Genomic DNA, 21165 nt, shown 5'->3' with positions numbered 1-21165 from the left:
AACATAGTGACAAAACGAACATTCTGTCTAGTGAATCCATCATCAGTGAACATCAATAGCGATGTCAGTGCCTTGGTGTGAATAAAAGCAAGGAAGACATATAGCATACAGGATACGTTTGCTCCATTAATCCAGCGAGTATGTGGGAAAGTGCACTTACCCCAGCAGGATCCAGAGAGGAAGATGCGATCGCACTTGTCGCCCCTTGTCAGCACTGCGCGCCCCAGACATACGCTGCTCGTAACCTTTTCTCCTTACCGCATCAACGGCCTGGCCTCTCGCATCAACGTGTTAATCCCCTGCTCCTGCGTATGTTGAGCTCCGCCACCCTTCACCAAGGGAACCGGACGCTGAACCGCTGGGCTGGGTATTCCCCTGCTCGTGCAAGTATTGAGCTCCACCCCCCTTCCCTAGGGGAACCGGACGCTCACTAGCTGGGTAAGGTAATGTCGGAGACTGAGGAGGGACACTTAATTGTAGCAGCATAATGCTGCAAGTAGTATTATTCAACATAGAACCCCCTGGCAGCACATAGACGGGTATCACCTCCCATCTTGCCCTGCATCAGACAAGGAACTACATAAACCATCAGGACTTCACAACCTTAACTGCATCAACTCCTTGCTCCTTGTACCTGTCCCAGTCATGTCACGAAATTCGCAGTGGCACGGAGGACCAGGCTGTACATGTATGTCCGTCAGCAAGATGTATGAACAGCACCAGAGCGCACAGTGTGCCGTGGGCTGCTTCCTTTCCATCCCCTACTGGATCCTGTCTAGGGTTCCCAAGTGTCTGGAGGAAACAAAAAAAGAAGAAAAAAAAAAAGAAGAACAACATTCTTTGTTATATATATGTACACACACAAACGTACATACATCTTGCTGACGGACATACATGTACAGCCTGGTCCTCCGTGCCACTGCGAATTTCGTGACATGACTGGGACAGGTACAAGGAGCAAGGAGTTGATGCAGTTAAGGTTGTGAAGTCCTGATGGTTTATGTAGTTCCTTGTCTGATGCAGGGCAAGATGGGAGGTGATACCCGTCTATGTGCTGCCAGGGGGTTCTATGTTGAATAATACTACTTGCAGCATTATGCTGCTACAATTAAGTGTCCCTCCTCAGTCTCCGACATTACCTTACCCAGCTAGTGAGCGTCCGGTTCCCCTAGGGAAGGGGGGCGGAGCTCAATACTTGCACGAGCAGGGGAATACCCAGCCCAGCGGTTCAGCGTCCGGTTCCCTTGGTGAAGGGGGGCGGAGCTCAACATACGCAGGAGCAGGGGATTAACACGTTGATGCGAGAGGCCAGGCCGTTGATGCGGTAAGGAGAAAAGGTTACGAGCAGCGTATGTCTGGGGCGCGCAGTGCTGACAAGGGGCGACAAGTGCGATCGCATCTTCCTCTCTGGATCCTGCTGGGGTAAGTGCACTTTCCCACATACTCGCTGGATTAATGGAGCAAACGTATCCTGTATGCTATATGTCTTCCTTGCTTTTATTCACACCAAGGCACTGACATCGCTATTGATGTTCACTGATGATGGATTCACTAGACAGAATGTTCGTTTTGTCACTATGTTTTGGCCACCTTGTTTTACTTTGTCACATTAACACATACGCTCCTATGCGAATAGTAGGAGCCTGACTGTAATATTCCTTACACTGATGGGATTTTTGACAAGTTTGACACCCAGTGATGACGTCATCTATGACTAATTGGCGCCATTTTAACCCCTTTATAAGCACGATCACCATTTTGTATTGTTCACCTTCCTGAAGACGGCACACGTGTGGTTGCCGAAACGTTGAATTAATAAATTTTTTCCTTTTTTTTCTACAAAAGACCTAGGAGTGCGGCTTTTTTTGTATGGTTTATTATCTTTCTTTGACCGGCACCCAGGCGGTTGGCTATTGGGTTAAGAGTGCACTGGTTTGTGGATGTTTATATATATATATATATATATATGTATGTGTATATATATATATATATATATATATATATATATATATATATATCTCTGTGCTTATATAAATACCATATAAGTTTCTGCATGTAAACTAGAGCATGTCACAATACAACAGTGGTGTCATTATTACCCACCTTAGGTCCTGGTGGTCCAGGTAAGCTCTGTTGGTGATAAAGATACAGTTAGGTATCTGAAATAACTGGCATTAATAGTACTAGATACAACTGTGAGATAATGTGTTTCATTTACAAACAGCATGTCTTTGCAAAATGAATTGTAGGAAGAAGCAATGGGGACCAAGGAAACCCTGCACTGTGACTACATGTTAAGTCTGAGGTTTCCTTTTTGTGCTACATTAATAATTTTCCACATAACATAAGCAAATAGAGACTGAGAGCCTAGACCATGACCACATATTGCCAATAAAGATGCAGAAGCAACTTGCCCATGATTTATAACTGTTGATCAAATTGTCCCTGTTTTTATGCAATGCTTGGTCTAGTTGGTGGAGCAAAATCCCCAAAACATTTTCAAAGTATCATTAGCAAAAAATGAACTGATTATTCTGCCAGCTCCAAACAATAATAGATCTCATCCCGTGATCTGATTATGGCATTAGACCATAAATGCTGTTTGCGAGCAAACTCTGTGCAAAGGCCCTCGTGTGATATGACTGATTTGGCCCACTAGTCGAGAGTATTTGTATTTACATTCAGCTTTAGACAAACCAACTGTAATCCACAGCCCAAACTTTTATTAGTTCTCTTTTAATCTTCAGCTTTTTTTTTTGTCCTAAATATCAATTTATGGCTGACAAGCTCTGCAGCTCATATATTTTTATATAATTTATTTATGTATTAGAGCTAAGCTGAGTTTTCTGCAGAATACATTTAGATATCCTTAATCAAAGATGCTGATCATACAATGAGTCATCCAATTTCCAACAGTTGCAATATATATATATATATATATACAGTATTATTTTCAGGATAGTTGCACAATTGTTTTAGTTAGGGAGAATGTTCTATGTCTCTTCTGCTTATAAAAATGTGGTCCTCATTTACTAAGAGTTAGGTAGTAAAGTCAATTTGTGCTTAGTTTAAGAATGGCCACACTCATTTTTTCTCTTAGTTAATAAAGGTCAAGTGCTTAAAGGGATTCTGTCATGATTTTTATGGTGTAGTTTTTATTTCTAAATTACACTGCTTACACTGAATATAATTCACTCTTCTATGTAAAATCTTATTCCTAACCCAACAAGTGTCTATTTTAGTTGTAATATTGGTGTGTAGGCAGCCATCTCAGGTCATTTTGCCTGGGCGTGTGCTTTCAGAAACAGCCAGTGCTGCACTATGGAACTGCTTTCTGGAAGGCTGTTGTTTCTCCTACTCAATGTAACTGAAGGAGTCCCAGTGGGACATGGATTTTTACTACTAAGTGCTGCTCTGTTATCTGGTTACCTTCCCATTGTTCTGCTGATGGGTTGCTGGGGGGAAGGGAGGGAGTGATATCACTCAAACTAGCTGTGCAGCAGTAAAGAGTGACTGAAGTTTATCAGAGCACAAGTCACATGACTGCAGGAACCTGGGAAACTGACAATATGTCAGATTTAAAAATGAAATATAAAAAAAATCTGTTTGCTCTTTTGAAAAACGGATTTCAGTGCAGAAGTGTGCTGGAGCAGCACAATTTAATTAAACGTTGAACTTCCAAGTATACAGAATAAGTCACTAATAGGCGTGTTACTATTAGTGCAGGACTCATTTACCAATGAGTCACATTCAAATGAAAATGAGTTGGGGAGTGACACAAACATGAAAAAAGGGCCTAATTGGGTGCCAAAAAAGGCTGTGATTCGCTATTTGGTAGCCCTATGTGGACTGGCAGACTACAGAAGGTTCTGTTTGGCAGTATTCCTGGTTTTTATGCAACTAAAACTTGTCTCCAAGCCAGAAATTGCAAAATAAACACCTACTTTGAGGCCACAGGGAGCAAAATGCATGAGGCTGATGAGCACTGTTGCCATTGTTGGGGATCACTGCTCTATTTGAATGATAGCACCCAGTGTGAACGTGAATGATATCACAGAGTCAATTACATTAATTTAACTGCAGTAGACCAGTAAATGCTACCAGGTGACATTGCAGTTTTTTACAATACCCCTTACATATGAATACAGAAATAATGAGTAAATACATAAACACCACTACATAGTTTTAAGGACTGAACAATGGATTTTGTCATAAAGTAAACAACAGCATAAAAATTAGATACAGGGTTAATATATAGGCTAGTTGGTTCTTCTCTCTTACACCCCAAACTGAAATCTTATCTTGCAACATTCCTAGGTTATTTAAAGATGCAAGCATTCAGTCAGTAGTTGGGTTAGTTTAATTAAAACTGGTATCTTTACACTAACATAAACTTGGTTTATAAGTGGGCAAATAATCTCTCCCAAAGAGCTTTAAATTAAAATTAAACATCTAAATCCTAAACCACAACCAAAGGAGTAAATCAGATCTCATCGGAACTGACACAGGAATAGAACTTGGCTTGCCAGATTTACAGTGTATGTTTCAGTAAAGATTCTTAGCACCTTCAGCAACTTCTTTTCTTTAAGGGGCATAGTTATCAAGGGTCGAATTTCAAATTTGACAAACTTCGAAATTCGAATTCAAAAAGACCAACCGAAAATAAGTCAAAGTTTTTTTTTCGGCCGAATAGGTCAGTTTTTGATCTAATAGGTCCCTATTCGGCCAAATTCGAATCGTACGAATCGAAGTAATAGCGCATTTGATCGAATTTGAATCAAAGTTTTTCTCAAAGTCCACCAATTGACTCCAAATAGATTGTAGGAGGTCCAACATAGGCTAAAACAGCAATTTGGCAGAATGGCTGGACGTCGAATTTTTAAAGAGACAGTATATGATAAATTTTGATATTCTAATTTTTGCATTTTTTTCAAATTCAAATCGAATTTGGACTATTCCGTAGTCGAAGTACACAAGAAATAGCTCAAATTTCGAATTTTCTGAATTCGAAAATTCACCTTGAACTTTTTATAAATCTGCACCTAAGTCTTTCTCGGCACTCCTACAGTGCTCAGCAGTATATTAAAGGCTTGTGAATAAGACCTACTAGAACAAATATACTGTATGAACTTACTTTTCCATCCCTTCCAGGTTTACCAGGTTCCCCAGGTTTGCCCTGTAAGAGAAAAGACAATTGTGTTACTGAAACAGCCATTTAAAATCCAGTGCAGTTATTTTTTTCACTCTGGGAATAACACATGGGTCGGAACATCAAAGGTGCTTGAGGGTCTTTTTTTAGTCTGGTTTTCTGCTGAGACCGGGATCATTACAGTCAGAGTGTTACTTCCTCTCTCTGGTATTTAACAGTAGTCTGGAGTGGAGGAAATAAGATTGGTGTCAGTCTCTGACACATGTTTGGATAGTGATAGCCTTGATAAACCCAGGGACAGGGAAAACACTAAGATGAAATATTTACTCACTTTAGTATACCTGTCTTCTAATAATTGGTTAATTAAATAACTGAATGGAAAGATGTCTTTAAAACGCACTATTTTGCCGTTTGTTTTTCAAGTCTTATTCAACACTGCCTTGCTACACCACTGGACAGAATGCAGAAATTTCACTGCAAAGTACGCTGTGTTATGGCATACCACAACCATCAACTCTCATTGCTAGCTTTCTTCTTTATTATTATTTTTTTTTTAAATCAGAGTTCTGTCAACATCACCTTTTTATATAGTACCAGCAAGCTCTGCATTACTTAATCTAAATTAAGAACAAGCAGGGGTCTTGTTTACAAACGAATAGCTCTGTACAAAACTGTTGCTCCGGGTAGTATTAAATAATACTTTCACCCACACCCCATATTAATTTGTGAAGTATGGCTCGACTATGACAGCCTTTTAATGACTGCTTGTACTGACCTCAGAGAACCTCAGTACCATATGTATATATGTATATATATATATATATATATATATATATATATATATATATATATATATATATATATATATCTTTATAGTATATTGCAAGTGCAACATATGTTTCTTTTCCAGCACAATGTTACTGTTTGATCATTTATAAATTATGCCCACTTGTGTTTTGGTCATAAATATTTGTTTTGGCATGGTATAAGATAAAGTATGGACAGTCATATCCAATTGCATTAAAGCTATACCTTATTAATTCTTTGGGGAGAAGGCCATGTTTTCATAAGAAGGTTACTTATACCATGGTTACCACAACAATACTGATCTTGAAATCCTATGCCCTCACAAATTAGTGATGTGTGGGCCGTCATGATAACCACGGGACACACGGGTTGGGCGAGTTCAGGTCGACAGTCCTGCACACCTTCTGCAAGGTATGGTGGATTAAGGTTCTTCTCTCTCTCCCTGCCTGCAACCTTCCTGTGACAACTGGCTATTTTAGCTGCATCTATTTATAAGTGTGTTTGCCCTACTCCAGCCCCTTTTATGACATCAGAGATGGGCAAGTCGGGCACTGGCCTATGAAGTGCAGGATGGGTAAGAGTCGGGTGCAGATCGGGAGCGGGTGGTTTAAGGTTGGGTGTGGGTCTAATTTTATTGACCCACACATCACACAATCGCAGATATCTTCAAAAAGAAGCACTTTTGTAGTGTTAGATTGGCCACACACACTATATGGCACTAAGGTGGACAATATTGGTCTTCAATCGGATCATTGGCACTGGGGCCAAACAATTTGATTACAAGAGTGGGAATATGAGCAGTGAGAGTGAGGGCTGTATCAACAAACCAATGCAGTCCCCAATCTGAAGGGAAAATCAAACCTGCCAGATTGACATATGGCCAATTTTTGGTGGGCCTGTTGGAGGTTCCCATACACGTTCACACAAACTGCCGAATGAGCAGATTAAATCTGCCTATGTATGACCACCTTTATAAATGGTCTTGCAACAGCTTTTGTAATTAGAACATGCTTATAGTGAGGGGTTTCTAAACAGCTCTTGCCTAGGCTGAAAACGAAACTAACAACACTATAATAATGCATCTGATCGAATGAAAGACTCACAGGTACAGTTGAAAACCTTTCATCAGGACTAAGACATACATCATTGAATTAAATTCAAAGCTGGTAAGATTCAAGGCTGAAGGTTGTTAAATATGACCAGTGGAATTATCTTTCTGCAAATATGACACAGAATGTAAGGGCGACACTGCAAGGAACTATATTTCATTTTAACTTACAGGTGTTCCAGCAACTCCAGGCAATCCTACATCTCCTGGAGGTCCTGATGGCCCTGGTGGTCCAGGTGGACCTGGGATTCCTGTCTGTCCCTGCTCACCCTGAAGTTAAGAAAATAGAAATTACAAAACCAAAGTAAGACTGATCTTTCAACAGATGTGATCCAAAATAGTTAGTTAAAGTTCATACACAGACACAACCTGAGTTTCTAGGCATCACACCTATTTAATTTGTGTTTATTTTAGACATATTTTAGCCACTATACATTCTTGGGTGTATCACACTTTGTTTCTGATCAAACATTTAAACATATGAGCGTTTTGTGCTAATAAGAGGGAGTAGTGCTGAAACTTTGGTAAACTAATTCTTGTGAAATTGTTACATTTCATAAAGTTTATTACCAAGAAGCCTGTAATCAAGGCAAAAAGACAACAAGCAGCCTTAATTTTTTAGTAACATTAGCCTCAGTGGAAGAAAATTAATTAATTGTTCATGCTGGCATTCATTAAATCAAGAAGACAACTGAGCAAACTAAGGTAAATGAAATGTTTCAGATGTCAGTCCATAATTGAATTCACACTATGCTTCCTGATTGAATAAGACCTAAATGTGTCTTCTTTTTTCTATGTGTGGCCCCTTCACTTACAACAGGTGTTAATTATTGTAGCTCCAACTAGTGATTTTATTTTATTGTAGTTTCCTAGATGGTCTGCATTCCTGCTTAAAACAGTCTGACCTATCACTTGTGTATGGGGAGCTTAATGTATAGTGTATTGTCATTGGATTATAATTACTCTTACTTTCTCTTATGTGGCTAGATCCAATGGGGACAAAACTCTAAAATGTATATTTTCAACTGTCACTAATCTAATCATAGACCCAATATGACATCCTGTGTTCTATCATAAATGTTAGTGCTTAAATAAATATACTGGTAGAGAACACACATAATAACTTTTACTGTATATATAAGTTCAAGAATGAACACATTTTGTTCTCAGTTCCATATTCCTACAGGAAAAGTTTATTATATTAAAAGTGTGGAGGTATGCAAATTTCAGTAGGTTAAAATATACCAGGTATTGGTAATTTTTATTACTATTAGTAATTTTCATCTTAACAGGCTGGCAAACTTTGTAAAAGGTGTGAGAAAAAGGAAACACAATTCTCATGACAGCATAAGAACATTAAGCTGACCTGATTTTATAAAAATTCCCTTAAGCTTTTTTTTTACCTCTACTGCCAAGCAAATGTAAAAAGTAATATGTAAAGCTTGTCATTGTCTAGATGTTCGTAGAAGTCCCAAATGTACCAAATACCCACAAAGCACCTAGGCAACAGGAATTCATTAAACAAGTCACCCCACCCTGTATTCACAGTATTATGTTAATTTCATGACATTGTTTGAACCACAACAAAGGAGTTATGCTGTAACACTGGGCTACACTCATTCCTGGGCACTTTCAGATATTTCATGACATCACCCCTATACTATTTGTAAATGCCCAGTGCTTAGGGGAGTGTTATAATTAAGCGGAAGTTAATATCTAATATTGTTTGGCTATTGCATGGGGCCTTGAATGGATGTTACACTACCTGTTTTAATTGAAAATCAGATTATTGCAGCTCATGTTTTTCTCAATTTCCACCGCATTAGTTGCAGTGACATCTACTACCCATGTATCAATGCTTAGCAGGCATAAAACCTTACACAATCTAACTAGCCTCTACTCCTTATGCTATGAAATTGATCAGATTGCAAAACACCATCTAATTCAAACATGTAATATTGGAATTGTATAGCTTTTTGATATTATATGCTGAAGTGATCATGTGCACCCAGAACTAAGGTGTCTAATCAGGTTCTCCCCACCCTGTATTCACAGTATTATGTTAATTTCATGACATTGTTTGAACCACAACAAAGGAGTTATGCTGTAACACTGGGCTACACTCATTCCTGGGCACTTTCAGATATTTCATGACATCACCCCTATACTATTTGTAAATGCCCAGTGCTTAGGGGAGTGTTATAATTAAGCGGAAGTTAATATCTAATATTGTTTGGCTATTGCATGGGGCCTTGAATGGATGTTACACTACCTGTTTTAATTGAAAATCAGATTATTGCAGCTCATGTTTTTCTCAATTTCCACCGCATTAGTTGCAGTGACATCTACTACCCATGTATCAATGCTTAGTAGGCATAAAACCTTACACAATCTAACTAGCCTCTACTCCTTATGCTATGAAATTGATCAGATTGCAAAACACCATCTAATTCAAACATGTAATATTGGAATTGTATAGCTTTTTGATATTATATGCTGAAGTGATCATGTGCACCCAGAACTAAGGTGTCTAATCAGGTTCTATTTAGTTTTCAGAAGAGGAGTAGCATTCAGGCTTATAGCATCAGCTTATAGCAATTGATAAATGCTTTGCCTTTGATACTACCATAAATTAATCCTACTATCAGGTCTATGTATTCCAGTCTTCCTATGCTGACAGCTATTTATTATTTCCCAGATGCTAGAAAGATATTTTGTTAGGCAGGGACACTGAAACCAATAGCTTGTTTTCCATAAACACAGACATTCATCTGTAAGAGATCGCATATGTATTTATTTTGTAATATTAATAAGCCAGCAATTATTTGTGTTTATTAAAGTTCCATTGTTACTATTGTATTATGGTGTTAGCATTCATACACCCACATCATATTTTTAATAAGATTATATAATTAAACAAAAGAAACAATCTTCCATAGTCAAAACAAATGCATTTTAATGCACATTCAAGTAAAGTGACATCATGCAGAGCAGAAAAAAAGCAAAGTAAAGGGTACCTGGTAGATCCGTCTTTTAATGACCGAAGGCTGAGCCACCCGCACGGTATTAATGAGAGGTAACAGCTGAAGGTGCATACCAGCCCAGAAATTCACAGTGCAAAGGTGCAAGGATACAGTGAAAGTAAATGTGCCAAGCCAGGAGTGAGGAAAGCCAGAAAAAGAGAAGAATAACAGAAGGTTTTTGACTGCACACATTCAAACACAAAAAAACAGGAATTTAAAATGTTCGTGGCAATATTTATCTAAAGGAGGGAAAAATTTGTCTAACAAGCCTTAAAATCCATTTCACCAATATATGGTTTTGGAGAATTTTCTTTTCTACTGTGATAAGTTTTCCCAAAGTGTTTATTTACAAGAGAAAATACAGGTAATGCTCCTTAAAATGGAGCACAGAAGGTATGTTGTGTGGGATCTGAAGCTCCTGTGGTGATAGATCCTTCTGCACCTGGAGGATTAACAAGTTAAACCAGCCCTTGGTTAAGCATACCAAGCTTTGCTCGGGCAAAAATGGCTTGACCTATCCTTTGTTTCTAGCCAACAGCATCACAGCTGTAAGTGATGCTCTCCCATTGACAATCTTTTTTAATTTGTGTTATTTACACACCACAATATTTCTGATAAAGAAGGAAGAGCGAGTAAAAGAAACTTTCCAAAGCTGACGATATACTGCAAGACAATTAATAAGACAAAAGATCAGCTCTGTGGCCTGTTTAAAGCTCAATTGCTAGCTGTTATCCCAAGACTTTCAGATGGTGAGCAGCTTTACATGATCTATGAAGTGACCCGACTCTTTTGCACAATAGAAAAAGTGTGCCTTAAAGGGGACCTGTCACCCAAAAAAATTATTCAAAATCCTATTTTATCAGATTCGTCAAAGAAAATGAACTTTAATTACACTATATAAATTATTTGAATCTTGTTTCCTTCAGTCTGGGATTTCAAAATTATAGCAAGCAGGCAGCAGCCATTTTGTGGACACTGTTATTAAGACAAGCCTTGCATCATCTCAGAATTTTGTTTGTGCACCAGAATGGGGGACCTGATGTCCATCCCCATGCCATGGCCGCACAGTTATATGGTAATGAGAACTGGGGAATGTGTTGGGAGCAGTGACATCTAAGAAGTGCTGGATTGAAAGTGAAAGTAATTGTCTGCCCCGCCTCTATGCCACGGGCATAGAGGAGGGGCAGACAATATTTGATTGACAGCTGAGCTTTTTAAATGAGCTTACAACAGCTATGAATGCTTTAATAAAAAATAGAAATTGGATTTCATGTTTAATTTGAAAAGGACTTTTATTATACAGATTTTTGTGTCTGGGTGACAGGTCCACTTTAAGAAAATCCAATCAGAGACACTGTGATTTTTAAACATTGCTGCTATAATGGAATAATCATCAGCATGGGAAGATGGGAGGGAACACCTAATGTTTAATTACTTAATAAAGGTGATTTTTTCCTAATGGATACAATGGTCAAAGTATTAAAAGGTTGCTGTCTAAAGAAATACAGGACCTTGAGTGGCATGCTCCACTGCTATAACAAAGTTATCGATATGAATTATATAAGAGCTCCTGAAGAAAACAAAATAATATGTTTGTTTCATAATGAGTTTGCTCAGCCTCTAACAGTTTACATTAGAAGAAGCATTTTTTACAACTGGCACCATTTCTTTTGGCCGTGTGTATTTTTAAATGGAATACCTTTCTATTTTCTCCTTTACCTACATTCATTTGACATTCAAATAACAGTTGTTATAGCTGCAGAGTGTATTCTAAATGCCAAACTAGAAAGAAGTACAAAAGGGTAATTTAAACAAAAAATGAAATAAAATATAGTCTTACGTGAAGTAGGAAGAATGTTTTTTACACTATAAGATAGACAAGTTTGTACACCTATACCTGTTCTATAGTAGGACAATGGAACATCCGTGCTGTCAATGGTTCCAGTTATAAGGACATCACTTAACATGTGGGGAATGTTAGGCAGACATGCCAAGCGGCATTATCAAAATGTTTTTAAAATATAAACCAATGAGGCCACAACAGAAAGTTTGCTTTGATGCTCAATGTGCTCATATTACATAAGAATTTTCAGAAGTGAGCCCTAAGATGATTCATGCTGATTATTGCCTAGATCCTGCAGCAGGGACTATTGTCTAGCGAAAGAAACAAAAATAACAACTGGTTTTAATAATGTAAACTCTTGTTTTTCAAATACTGCAAGCTGTAACCTTGGTTAATATCCTTTTAATGTCTCATTCTATGCAATGGAGACTCACTAACATCATTAAACTTTAAGAAATGGAATCCCTACCACATGGAATCTTCCATTGAGCATCTAAACATCCATCTTTTCAATCTCTGTTTTGTGAGTCACATTATGGTCTTGTATATATAGATTTGGCAATGCCCCAATTCCAATATTTAGTCTGGGACTCCTTACACTTATCAATGTGCAGAATTCACGCAGCACCAGGCAGCTTGTATCATAAAAAGTTCATTTTATTGAATCCATTAAAAACAATCAAGGTCAAGTAAAACTAGGTTTATACACTACTTTGAAGACTTCATTTTCATATTAATGTATATCAAAGATATTTTAGTTTTAGTCTCAAACCTGAAAATGGGCTTTTATTTTTTGATTAATGTCCCCATGGATGTTAAGCCCTGAACAATTTAAAGTGACAATTTTTGCATCAAAGTTATTTTGATGTGATGGAAGAAGTTGGATTTAGACATTGGATTTAGTTTAGATGCACAAAGTGTGTCCATTACTGCTCCTGCCACGAGGCAAGGTAACTTTAAGAGCCAAATTTCCTTTTTTTAATAAGGAAATTCAGCTCTGCTAGTGCAGCGAGTAGCGCTCCCTGCACTAGCGATGTGGACCCCTGGACTCGCTCCAATGCTAAAAGTTGAAAGCGCAGAGCGGGAGGGGGGTGACATAGGGGCTGCTGTCACAGGTGGCAGCAGCCCCGATATGCTGCTGAATGTGTTGGCAGTTACATTGGATTTGCAGCCAGATGAGCTCAGTATATTGCAGCAAGATGCACCAGGTATGTAGGCATTTGTGTTGGGTTTGCAGCCAGTTACACTGGGTGTGTTGGCATTTGCATTAGATTTGCAGCCAGATGCATTAAGCATGTAGGCATTTGTAGACAGATATAATGAGTATTTTAGCAAGCCACAAATCAAACTCTTAAAGGGATTCTGTCAAGGGAAAACACATTCTTTTGCAAAACGCATAAGTTAATAGTGCTGCTTCAGCAGAATTCTGCGCTAAAATCCATTTTTCAAAGGAGTAAATTGATTTTTTAATATTTACTTTTGAAATTTGATGTGGGGCTAGACATGTTGTTAGTTTCACAGGTGCCCCCTCTAATGTGACTTATGCTCTGATAAACTTTAAACCCTCTTTACTTCTGCACTGAAAGTTGGAGAAATATCACAACTCCCCCACCCCAGGAGCCCATCAGCAGAAAAATGGAAATGTAACCATATACTGTAGCAGCTCCATGATACAAGATAACAGCTCTCTGGTAGATATGAGAATAGAACTCGGTAGTAAAATTCCAAGTCCCACTGGCTGTTTCTTAAAGCACAGGATCAGGCACAATGACTATACACCAATATTAGAGTTAAAAAATGAACTTGTTGGCTCAGGAATACATTTTTATGTGGTAGAGCAAATTATTTGTAATGTATACAGTGTAATTTGGAAATAAACACTGCACCGTAACAATTATGACAGAACCCCTTTAAGCACACCATTGACTCTGAGTTTGCTAGCAATTTACCAAAGGATTGCTGTCCTGTGAACAGGAATTAGGAGCAAAGAAAAAATTTCCATAGATGGTGGATTCCTTGTCACTCTTCATGTACAGCATGAAAATGCTTCCCTTAATAGGAATCTGCTCTCTACTGTTTAAATTTGGGGTATTTTTTCTGGAAGTTTTCTTCCCACTATGACAATTTTGTATATTTATATTCCTTATAGTAGTTATCTCTGTGTTGCATCCTGAATCAGAGTGAGACTGTCCAGATCTCTTCATTCTGTTATCCTATTTTATGTTTATTCCTCATTTTCACCTTGAGCGCTCAGCCACAGGCAGCAACCCAGCTCTGTAATAAAACCCAGGATACCACTTAAGCATGGATTGCTTTGGTCTTTTTTCTAACATAACAATGGAGTGAGGTTGCTGTGTTAGATAAACACAGCTGACCCTACTATTATTGTGCTGGGACTGTGACATAAATATTGTCAGAATATCTCTGTAGAAGGCTGCGTGCCACTCACAGTACAAACTGCTAAACTCAAAAGCCTCTTCTTAGCCCTAACGACAAGTGGAAAAGCTTCACAATCAACAGCAGTCCCCAAAGAATCGTAATAAGGCCTGACCTCTTTTTATATGCAACAGAAGCATTTGCTGTGTTTCTTTTAGCTGTTTCAGATTCTTTTCCAACAAAGAAATGTAGAGGTTTTGAACTAATACTATACCTTAACATCATTTAAAATGAAACTATACCCTATTTATAAAAGAATACATTCATTTTATTTAATCTATTAATGTTCAGTAAAACATATTACTGCCCGGGGTGCCGCATTTATTTGCATACAATGGCAAACAATACTGTGTGGCAGAAAAATTGCATTTGCAACTTTCAATTTGCAGGTTATATGGTTTAAAAATCAAGTGATACAGTGGTAGGGGCATATGAAAGTCATGCCAACCAACTGTTTTTTTAACCATTGCTATACTGATCAAATCCTGACATTGTTGTTTAAAGAAATGGAAAGCCTTAGCAGACTGACTAGTGTACATCTATTTTACAATTCTTTTTTATAGCAATTATGCATAAACACTTAATTTTTTTGAAAGTTCACATTGTTTAAGACATTATTCTATTAATGAGTATTTCCTAAAGCTATACAAGAAGTTTAAATAAGGCATTATGCAAGTCTGGGAATATTCAGCTTAATTCCTGTCCCTTTTTTCTTCTATTAGGTTAAAGTCAACACAAAGCCATGTCCATCTGTTGTTTTTAATAGTTCTACATTGGTCTAGTGAAGATTCTTATGATGTCACAGAGTCGAACAGTAGACATATTGCATGTCAAAGGATTATTCAGTCTGTGACTCTTTATGACCATAGTGTATGTCCCTTTGCCCATGCTTTTAACTGGGAAATTTAGAGACCTTTGAATGCCTGTACATTTTAACACAGCTGAGCTCTCTTCCCTATAAATCATGTCAGTCCTTAATAGAATGACTGGTATGCAACTTGGAATGAGACCAGAACTATTAACAAGGCTTCTATTACTTAGAATTGTTCTGGACTCTTATTGCCCTTTTTATCTCTGCAACTCATTACACCAAATCTTGTCCATTGTTTTCTCTGCTTTGAATATTCCCAGCATGCTCAGTTTGTTTCGTAATTAATCTTTGAATGTTTTGTGTTAGTTTTTTTTTCTAGTGTGTTGTCCACTAAAATTATCTACTAATTATAACTAAATCCAGAACTGTGAATCAGGATTTTGGAAGAGAAAAACATAGAAAAATAAACTGCTTCGCCATATGCTGAACATCTTGTAACCCCTCTTTGTTGGTAGATCCTTCGTCAAGCCTTTGTTACTAACAAAACATTTCCTGTACTAAAACAGTGAAATGCTAACTGAACAAAACAAGTGTATTCCACTCAAAAGTGCAAAGAATAAACTGCACTGCGTAACCCACTATAACATAGGGCTGTGCCCTTTGGACTGCCACCAATGTAAGCCTTCTCTGTGTCAGCACTTTTGGACCTTAATCAAGGTATTTAAAGGGGCAAATGAATGACAAAAAAATTAAGTGGCTCCATTACTAACACAAAGTTATGTACAAGTTCTGTTCAATCTCCTATAAGTTGGGAAATGAATATCTAATTACTTATGGGTACAATTTACCAAATTAACCCCTAAATCTGTATATTGATCTTCTAGGCTTAGGTATTTTTGTGAGAGTAACTCCCATGCTCTACTCTCCCCTTGTTTTCAAATGCAGCTTCCTTAATGGGGTGTTGCTAAATAGCAAAAAAACTCATAAAGCCAATAGGTGTTAAATTAATCACAAACTGCAAAACTGCCATGATATCTGTAAAAAAAAAGTGAGAAGAGGTGGTAGGAGTTTCCTGGCAAAATGTGCCACAAGCAGCAAATTGGTTTAGATATCCTTGTTCCCTTTTTTACACATGCATGTGGGATTTTCTAGTCTGTTTCTAAATATATTTTCCCAGTTTGCCACTGGTTTGTTATAAAGGTTGATGAAGGATATAAAGGCGTTTTTTAGAGACAAGCAGGAAATAAAACCTATCCTGTTGTGCCTGATTATATGTGTCTTGTCATCATTGTATATATGGCCTCACTGGCATGGCATGTTACTGTAATACTATATTTTGTATGCAGGAGAGTGAAATTAAAGATAGAAGCACAAGACATACATAATAAAGGAAGTATAGCTCTGAACATTGAATAGCATTCTTACTGAAAGATCTTGTAAGCATGTGTAATGAAGGGAGTCACCAGCATATCAGAGCAAGGGGCCAAGCCAGTGTGGACTACGATCAAATATGAGCCAAATATTGGTGATTTCATATGCCCTTTAGTCTTCAGTAACGGGAACAGGATTATTTAATTTCACGTAAATATAACTGCTCTATTGGTGGATTAGTGAAGCTTTCCCAAGTTCCAAAAATCAAATTCATTAGCCACCTTAGAAGTGTTTTCTTTTAGTTTGACTGCAATGAGATGTGTGCTAAGGTTAGAAGGAAAAACATAAACACTCCAATTAAAGCTTATACAAACAGAGAGCAAGCTTAAGGCTGAGAAAAAGGCATTGATGCATTAAGAGGGAATGTTTACCCTGTGCGTGTAATCCCCACAGTGACCCTGCAATGAAAAAGAAAGGAAAAACCTGTAAAGGCCGGGAAATCAATTCTCACTATATATTCTGTATGTCATTATTGTGCAGTAACTAAGCTACTGGAAAACAGTTATTTTTATTATAATAAATATGAAATTCTTCTCATACAAAGCCTGACAGCAAAATCATGCCATCCCAGGGACTGAAAATGGTGATCAAAGCAGTTTGTCAAAAGGAAATCTAACAGCTCTCGAGTCATTTTTATAGGATGTTTAGGAGCAAGGGTTAAAACAGATTGAAATCTATTTTCACCCTTTGATGATTATACACATCCCATAAGTGAAAACTGGACTGGGGAGTCTCTGTTGAACTGAGGTGAACCTTATTTTCACCCTTTAATATATATATGCACTTGAGGGTGAGACTGAAGCAGTTTTTGAAGCATACTAATCACATCTACAGCATTCCTTGTACTCTGATATACTCTCCACTGTTTGCACAAGGCATCTTGAAGTAGAATTATGAAGAATTCCTATTGTTTTCTTTATGCATCACAATTACATAGTTACATAGTTAAATCGGGTTGAAAAAAGACAAAGTCCATCAAGTTCAACCCCTCTAAATCAAAACCCAGCATCCATACACACACCCCTGCCTACTTTCACACAAATTATATATACCCATATCTATACTAACTATAGAGTTAAGTATCACAGTAGCCTTTGATATTATGTCTGTCCAAGAAATCATCCAAGCCATTCTTAAAGGCATTAACTGAATCAGCCATTACAACATCACCTGGCAGTGCATTCCACAACCTCACTGTCCTGACTGTGAAGAACCCCCTACGTTGCTTCAAATGAAAGTTCTTTTCTTCTAGTCTAAAGGGGTGGCCTCTGGTACAGTGATCCACTTTATGGGTAAAAAGGTCCCCTGCTATTTGTCTATAATGTCCTCTAATGTACTTTTAAAGTGTAATCATGTCCCCTCGCAAGCGCCTTTTTTCCAGAGAAAACAACCCCAACCTTGACAGTCTCCCCTCATAATTTAAGTCTTCCATCCCTCTAACCAATTTAGTTGCACGTCTCTGCACTCAATTCAGCTCATTTATATCCCTCTTAAGGACTGGAGTCCAAAACTGCACTGCATACTCCAGATGAGGCCTTACCAGGGACCTATAAAGAGGCATAATTATGTTTTCATCCCTTGAGTAAATTCCCTTTTTTATTCAAGACAGAACTTTATTTGCTTTAGTAGCCACAGAATGACACTGCTCAGAATTAGACAACTTGTTATCTACAAAAACCCCTAGATCCTTCTCATTTAAGGCTCTAGCCAGTATAGGAAAATTACATTCAGTTTTTGCTAACAGTAACAAACAGGTTAAAAGCTGCAAGAATAGTGAGACCAAATATGTATAAACCTAGTCAAACCTCGGCTTAATGGCTAAAGACAAAACATGTACTGAAAGAATGACTACTCTTAAGGTGGCCATACACGATAAGATCCACTCGTTTGGTGAGGTCTCCAAACAAGCGGATCTTACCCCAATATGCCCACCAACGGCAGGGCAATATTGGGTTAATTAATTAATTAATTAATGAAAGAATAAAACAGTCATTAGTACCTAATTGTTTGCAAAAGTTCACAAAATCTATTGAGGTTCATGGTTTGCAATTTGGGCATATTGTTTGTATTATCAGCACCTCTCAAGGCTAATGTCCCCACTAGAGATGTGTTGTGGATTACAATTGGCAAGGGTCTTTTGAGATTTTTTTATGACCCAGTGGAAATTCTGCTTCTCTCAGTCAGCAGCCTTATGCCCATTACTACAGAGCCCCCTTACTCAACTACCAGATCTACCGATTTGGCCACCTCTAGATGTTATCCATGGCTTCTTTAAGATTAATTTGCTTCTATAGTAGAACTAGTTCACCACAGTTGCAGGTACAAGGCTTGGTACAGTAAGGGGAGCAACATTGTGCCCAAAAGGGCCCATGCATAGAGCACTTACGCTAATACCAGTGGCAGATGCAAGCTGTGGTCTGTGTCTTGCCCAAAAAAACATTGTGGTGTATATCTGGTTTGTTAAGGAGTGTGGAGGCTACTGTACCAATCATATGCCACCCACATAAATATAAATTATAATACTGTTGCATTACACCTTCCACATTAGAGGTGTCAGTATATAGTCATACACTTCACTTAACCAAACTGTGCATATAGCATTAATGGTTCAACGCAGACAGAGACCCAGTATTGCTAATTTACTTATTATTTTTGGTTATAATTTATAACCAAAATTTCATAAACCGTCCATGGGCAGATATTGATGTAGGTAAGTGGAATTACATATGGCTGAGGGTCAGCCTCAGATTGCCCTGCCAAAAGACAAATATGTATCTGCTCTCAACTTTTATTTTTGTTCTGTACAACACAGCAGGCCAAAGGGACATGTCTTGTCTGCCTCTGAGACAGGAAGGATGTTGGACTCTGTTCTATTTATGAACTGTGACTTATTACTAGTTTATTTTCACTTTTTTCCTCCAAAGGTTCAGGGTCTCTCATTTGTCAAATTCTTTCCCCACTTACTTTCTTCAAGTACAAAACAGGAATGAAAAATGGAAACAATATATTATTTATTGTATTATTCTTATATTTTGAATATTGTAAGGGGAAAAAAATCAGGAATTGAAAGAAGTCACTCCCTTCCCTGATAAAACATCTTGATAATTAAATGGACATAGGTGTGCCATAATAGTGTTGCTAAATTACACCATTTTGTAAAAACAAGAAGTAAGCAATATATTAAATCCTATGCTATATGATATCCTATGATCTGTTGCTATCATTATACCTAAGCATCATCTGCAAGCATTTCCCTTGAGCTGCCTAGAGAGATTGCTGTAAAGACAGAGGGGGCATTTACAGAGACCATGAATGATCCAAGACAACAAAGAGGCACACAAGTCCATCCCTTAGTGTATATTCAAAGACCACTTTTATACGGGGTCTGGTTGTGCTCTTCACTTTGTGCTGGATGAAAAATCCATAGGGCAGAAGATAAGTCCAGGGATCTGTTGCAGCACTCCCTATTTTCAACATCTAAATCATGTGCATGTTAGGGGGTGGAAATATACCCATGAATGTGCTTGTGAGTAAAAAACGACCAAATAACGCGACTATCACCTGACTGCTGCGTAGATTTATACAGTCACATCACCAATGCAGGTCTCTGAGCTCAAATGGCATAGACCTGTGGCAATTTTTTGCAGTCCAGGAAGCAAAGGACATGGCATGTGCCAGAGTCACACAAAGAGATGCAAGGGCCCTGGCTATAAAGGCAGAGACTGATATTAATGCAATGTGCTGTGGACATTTGTTTGTGCTAGCTATATACTGTAAATAAAAGAAAACAACATTAACCTTATCTTAGCTGAAATAAAATACAGAAATCAAAAAGTCTGGCCTGCAGTCCTCCAGCTGTTGTTGATCTGCAACTTCCAGCATCTGGGGAGTGGCAACAGCTGAAGGGTCATAGGGCAGAAATCCCTGATTTATAAACTAGACATATCTAACATTCATTACACAACACAATGTGCCCTTTTCACTTTCATCTATATGTCCTTGCGATGGGTCCTTTTTTCCTAAGGGTCCTGGCATCTATAACCTTCCATACAACCAGCCATGGAATGTACAGTAATTTGAGTCTTTATCTATAAACTATAGCATTTAATACAAAATATACACTATTTCATAGATAAGAAAGAAAAAAAACTACACTTCTATAGTCTGGATAACGTAAACTGTCAACAAGCTTACACTTAACACATTTCTTCCAAGCTATTAGTGTTTTGACCTAACTGCTTTCCCTATAATTTCTGTTGGGACATCTTTAAAGACTGTGGCATATGTAAGGTCATGCCAAAGTGTTTGGAAAAGTAGAGTATGCAAGTTCCATTTGCTTTCTTATCTCTCTCTTACCTTTTCCCCTTTAACTCCTGAAGTTCCCTGGAAGAAAAGATAAATAATTATAAAAAAAAAAAGGACCCAGAATGGAATAGTTCATAGAAGCAAAGGTGCGTAAAAATAAAATACTTACTGGATGTCCCTTTAGACCAGTTGGACCCTTAAAAAAAAGGCAAAAAAACATCATTTTTGTTTTTGTAATCAAATTTTATAAAT

General features: G+C 37.8%; 1 protein-coding gene across 5 annotated transcripts in view; it reads right to left on the bottom strand.

Annotated features, from left to right (window-relative positions):
* LOC108697509 (collagen alpha-1(XIII) chain-like) overlaps window positions 1-21165 on the bottom strand; it is a 201843-nt gene that overhangs the window by 56691 nt on the left and 123987 nt on the right. For all 5 annotated transcript variants that reach the window (XM_041571115.1, XM_041571116.1, XM_041571117.1 and 2 more), the window contains exons 8-13: window positions 21083-21109; window positions 20965-20991; window positions 16980-17006; window positions 7236-7334; window positions 5135-5176; window positions 2104-2130 (exon numbers count right to left, since the gene is read on the bottom strand). In XM_041571115.1, the coding sequence (XP_041427049.1) occupies window positions 2104-2130; window positions 5135-5176; window positions 7236-7334; window positions 16980-17006; window positions 20965-20991; window positions 21083-21109 (249 nt within the window). The remainder of the gene's footprint in view (window positions 1-2103; window positions 2131-5134; window positions 5177-7235; window positions 7335-16979; window positions 17007-20964; window positions 20992-21082; window positions 21110-21165) is intronic.

Source organism: Xenopus laevis, chromosome 7S, assembly GCF_017654675.1.
Source record: "Xenopus laevis strain J_2021 chromosome 7S, Xenopus_laevis_v10.1, whole genome shotgun sequence".
Taxonomy (NCBI): Eukaryota; Metazoa; Chordata; class Amphibia; order Anura; family Pipidae; genus Xenopus; species Xenopus laevis.
The sequence above is the reverse complement of the archived record's forward strand: the minus strand, read 5'-3'. Positions and strand labels throughout refer to the sequence as shown.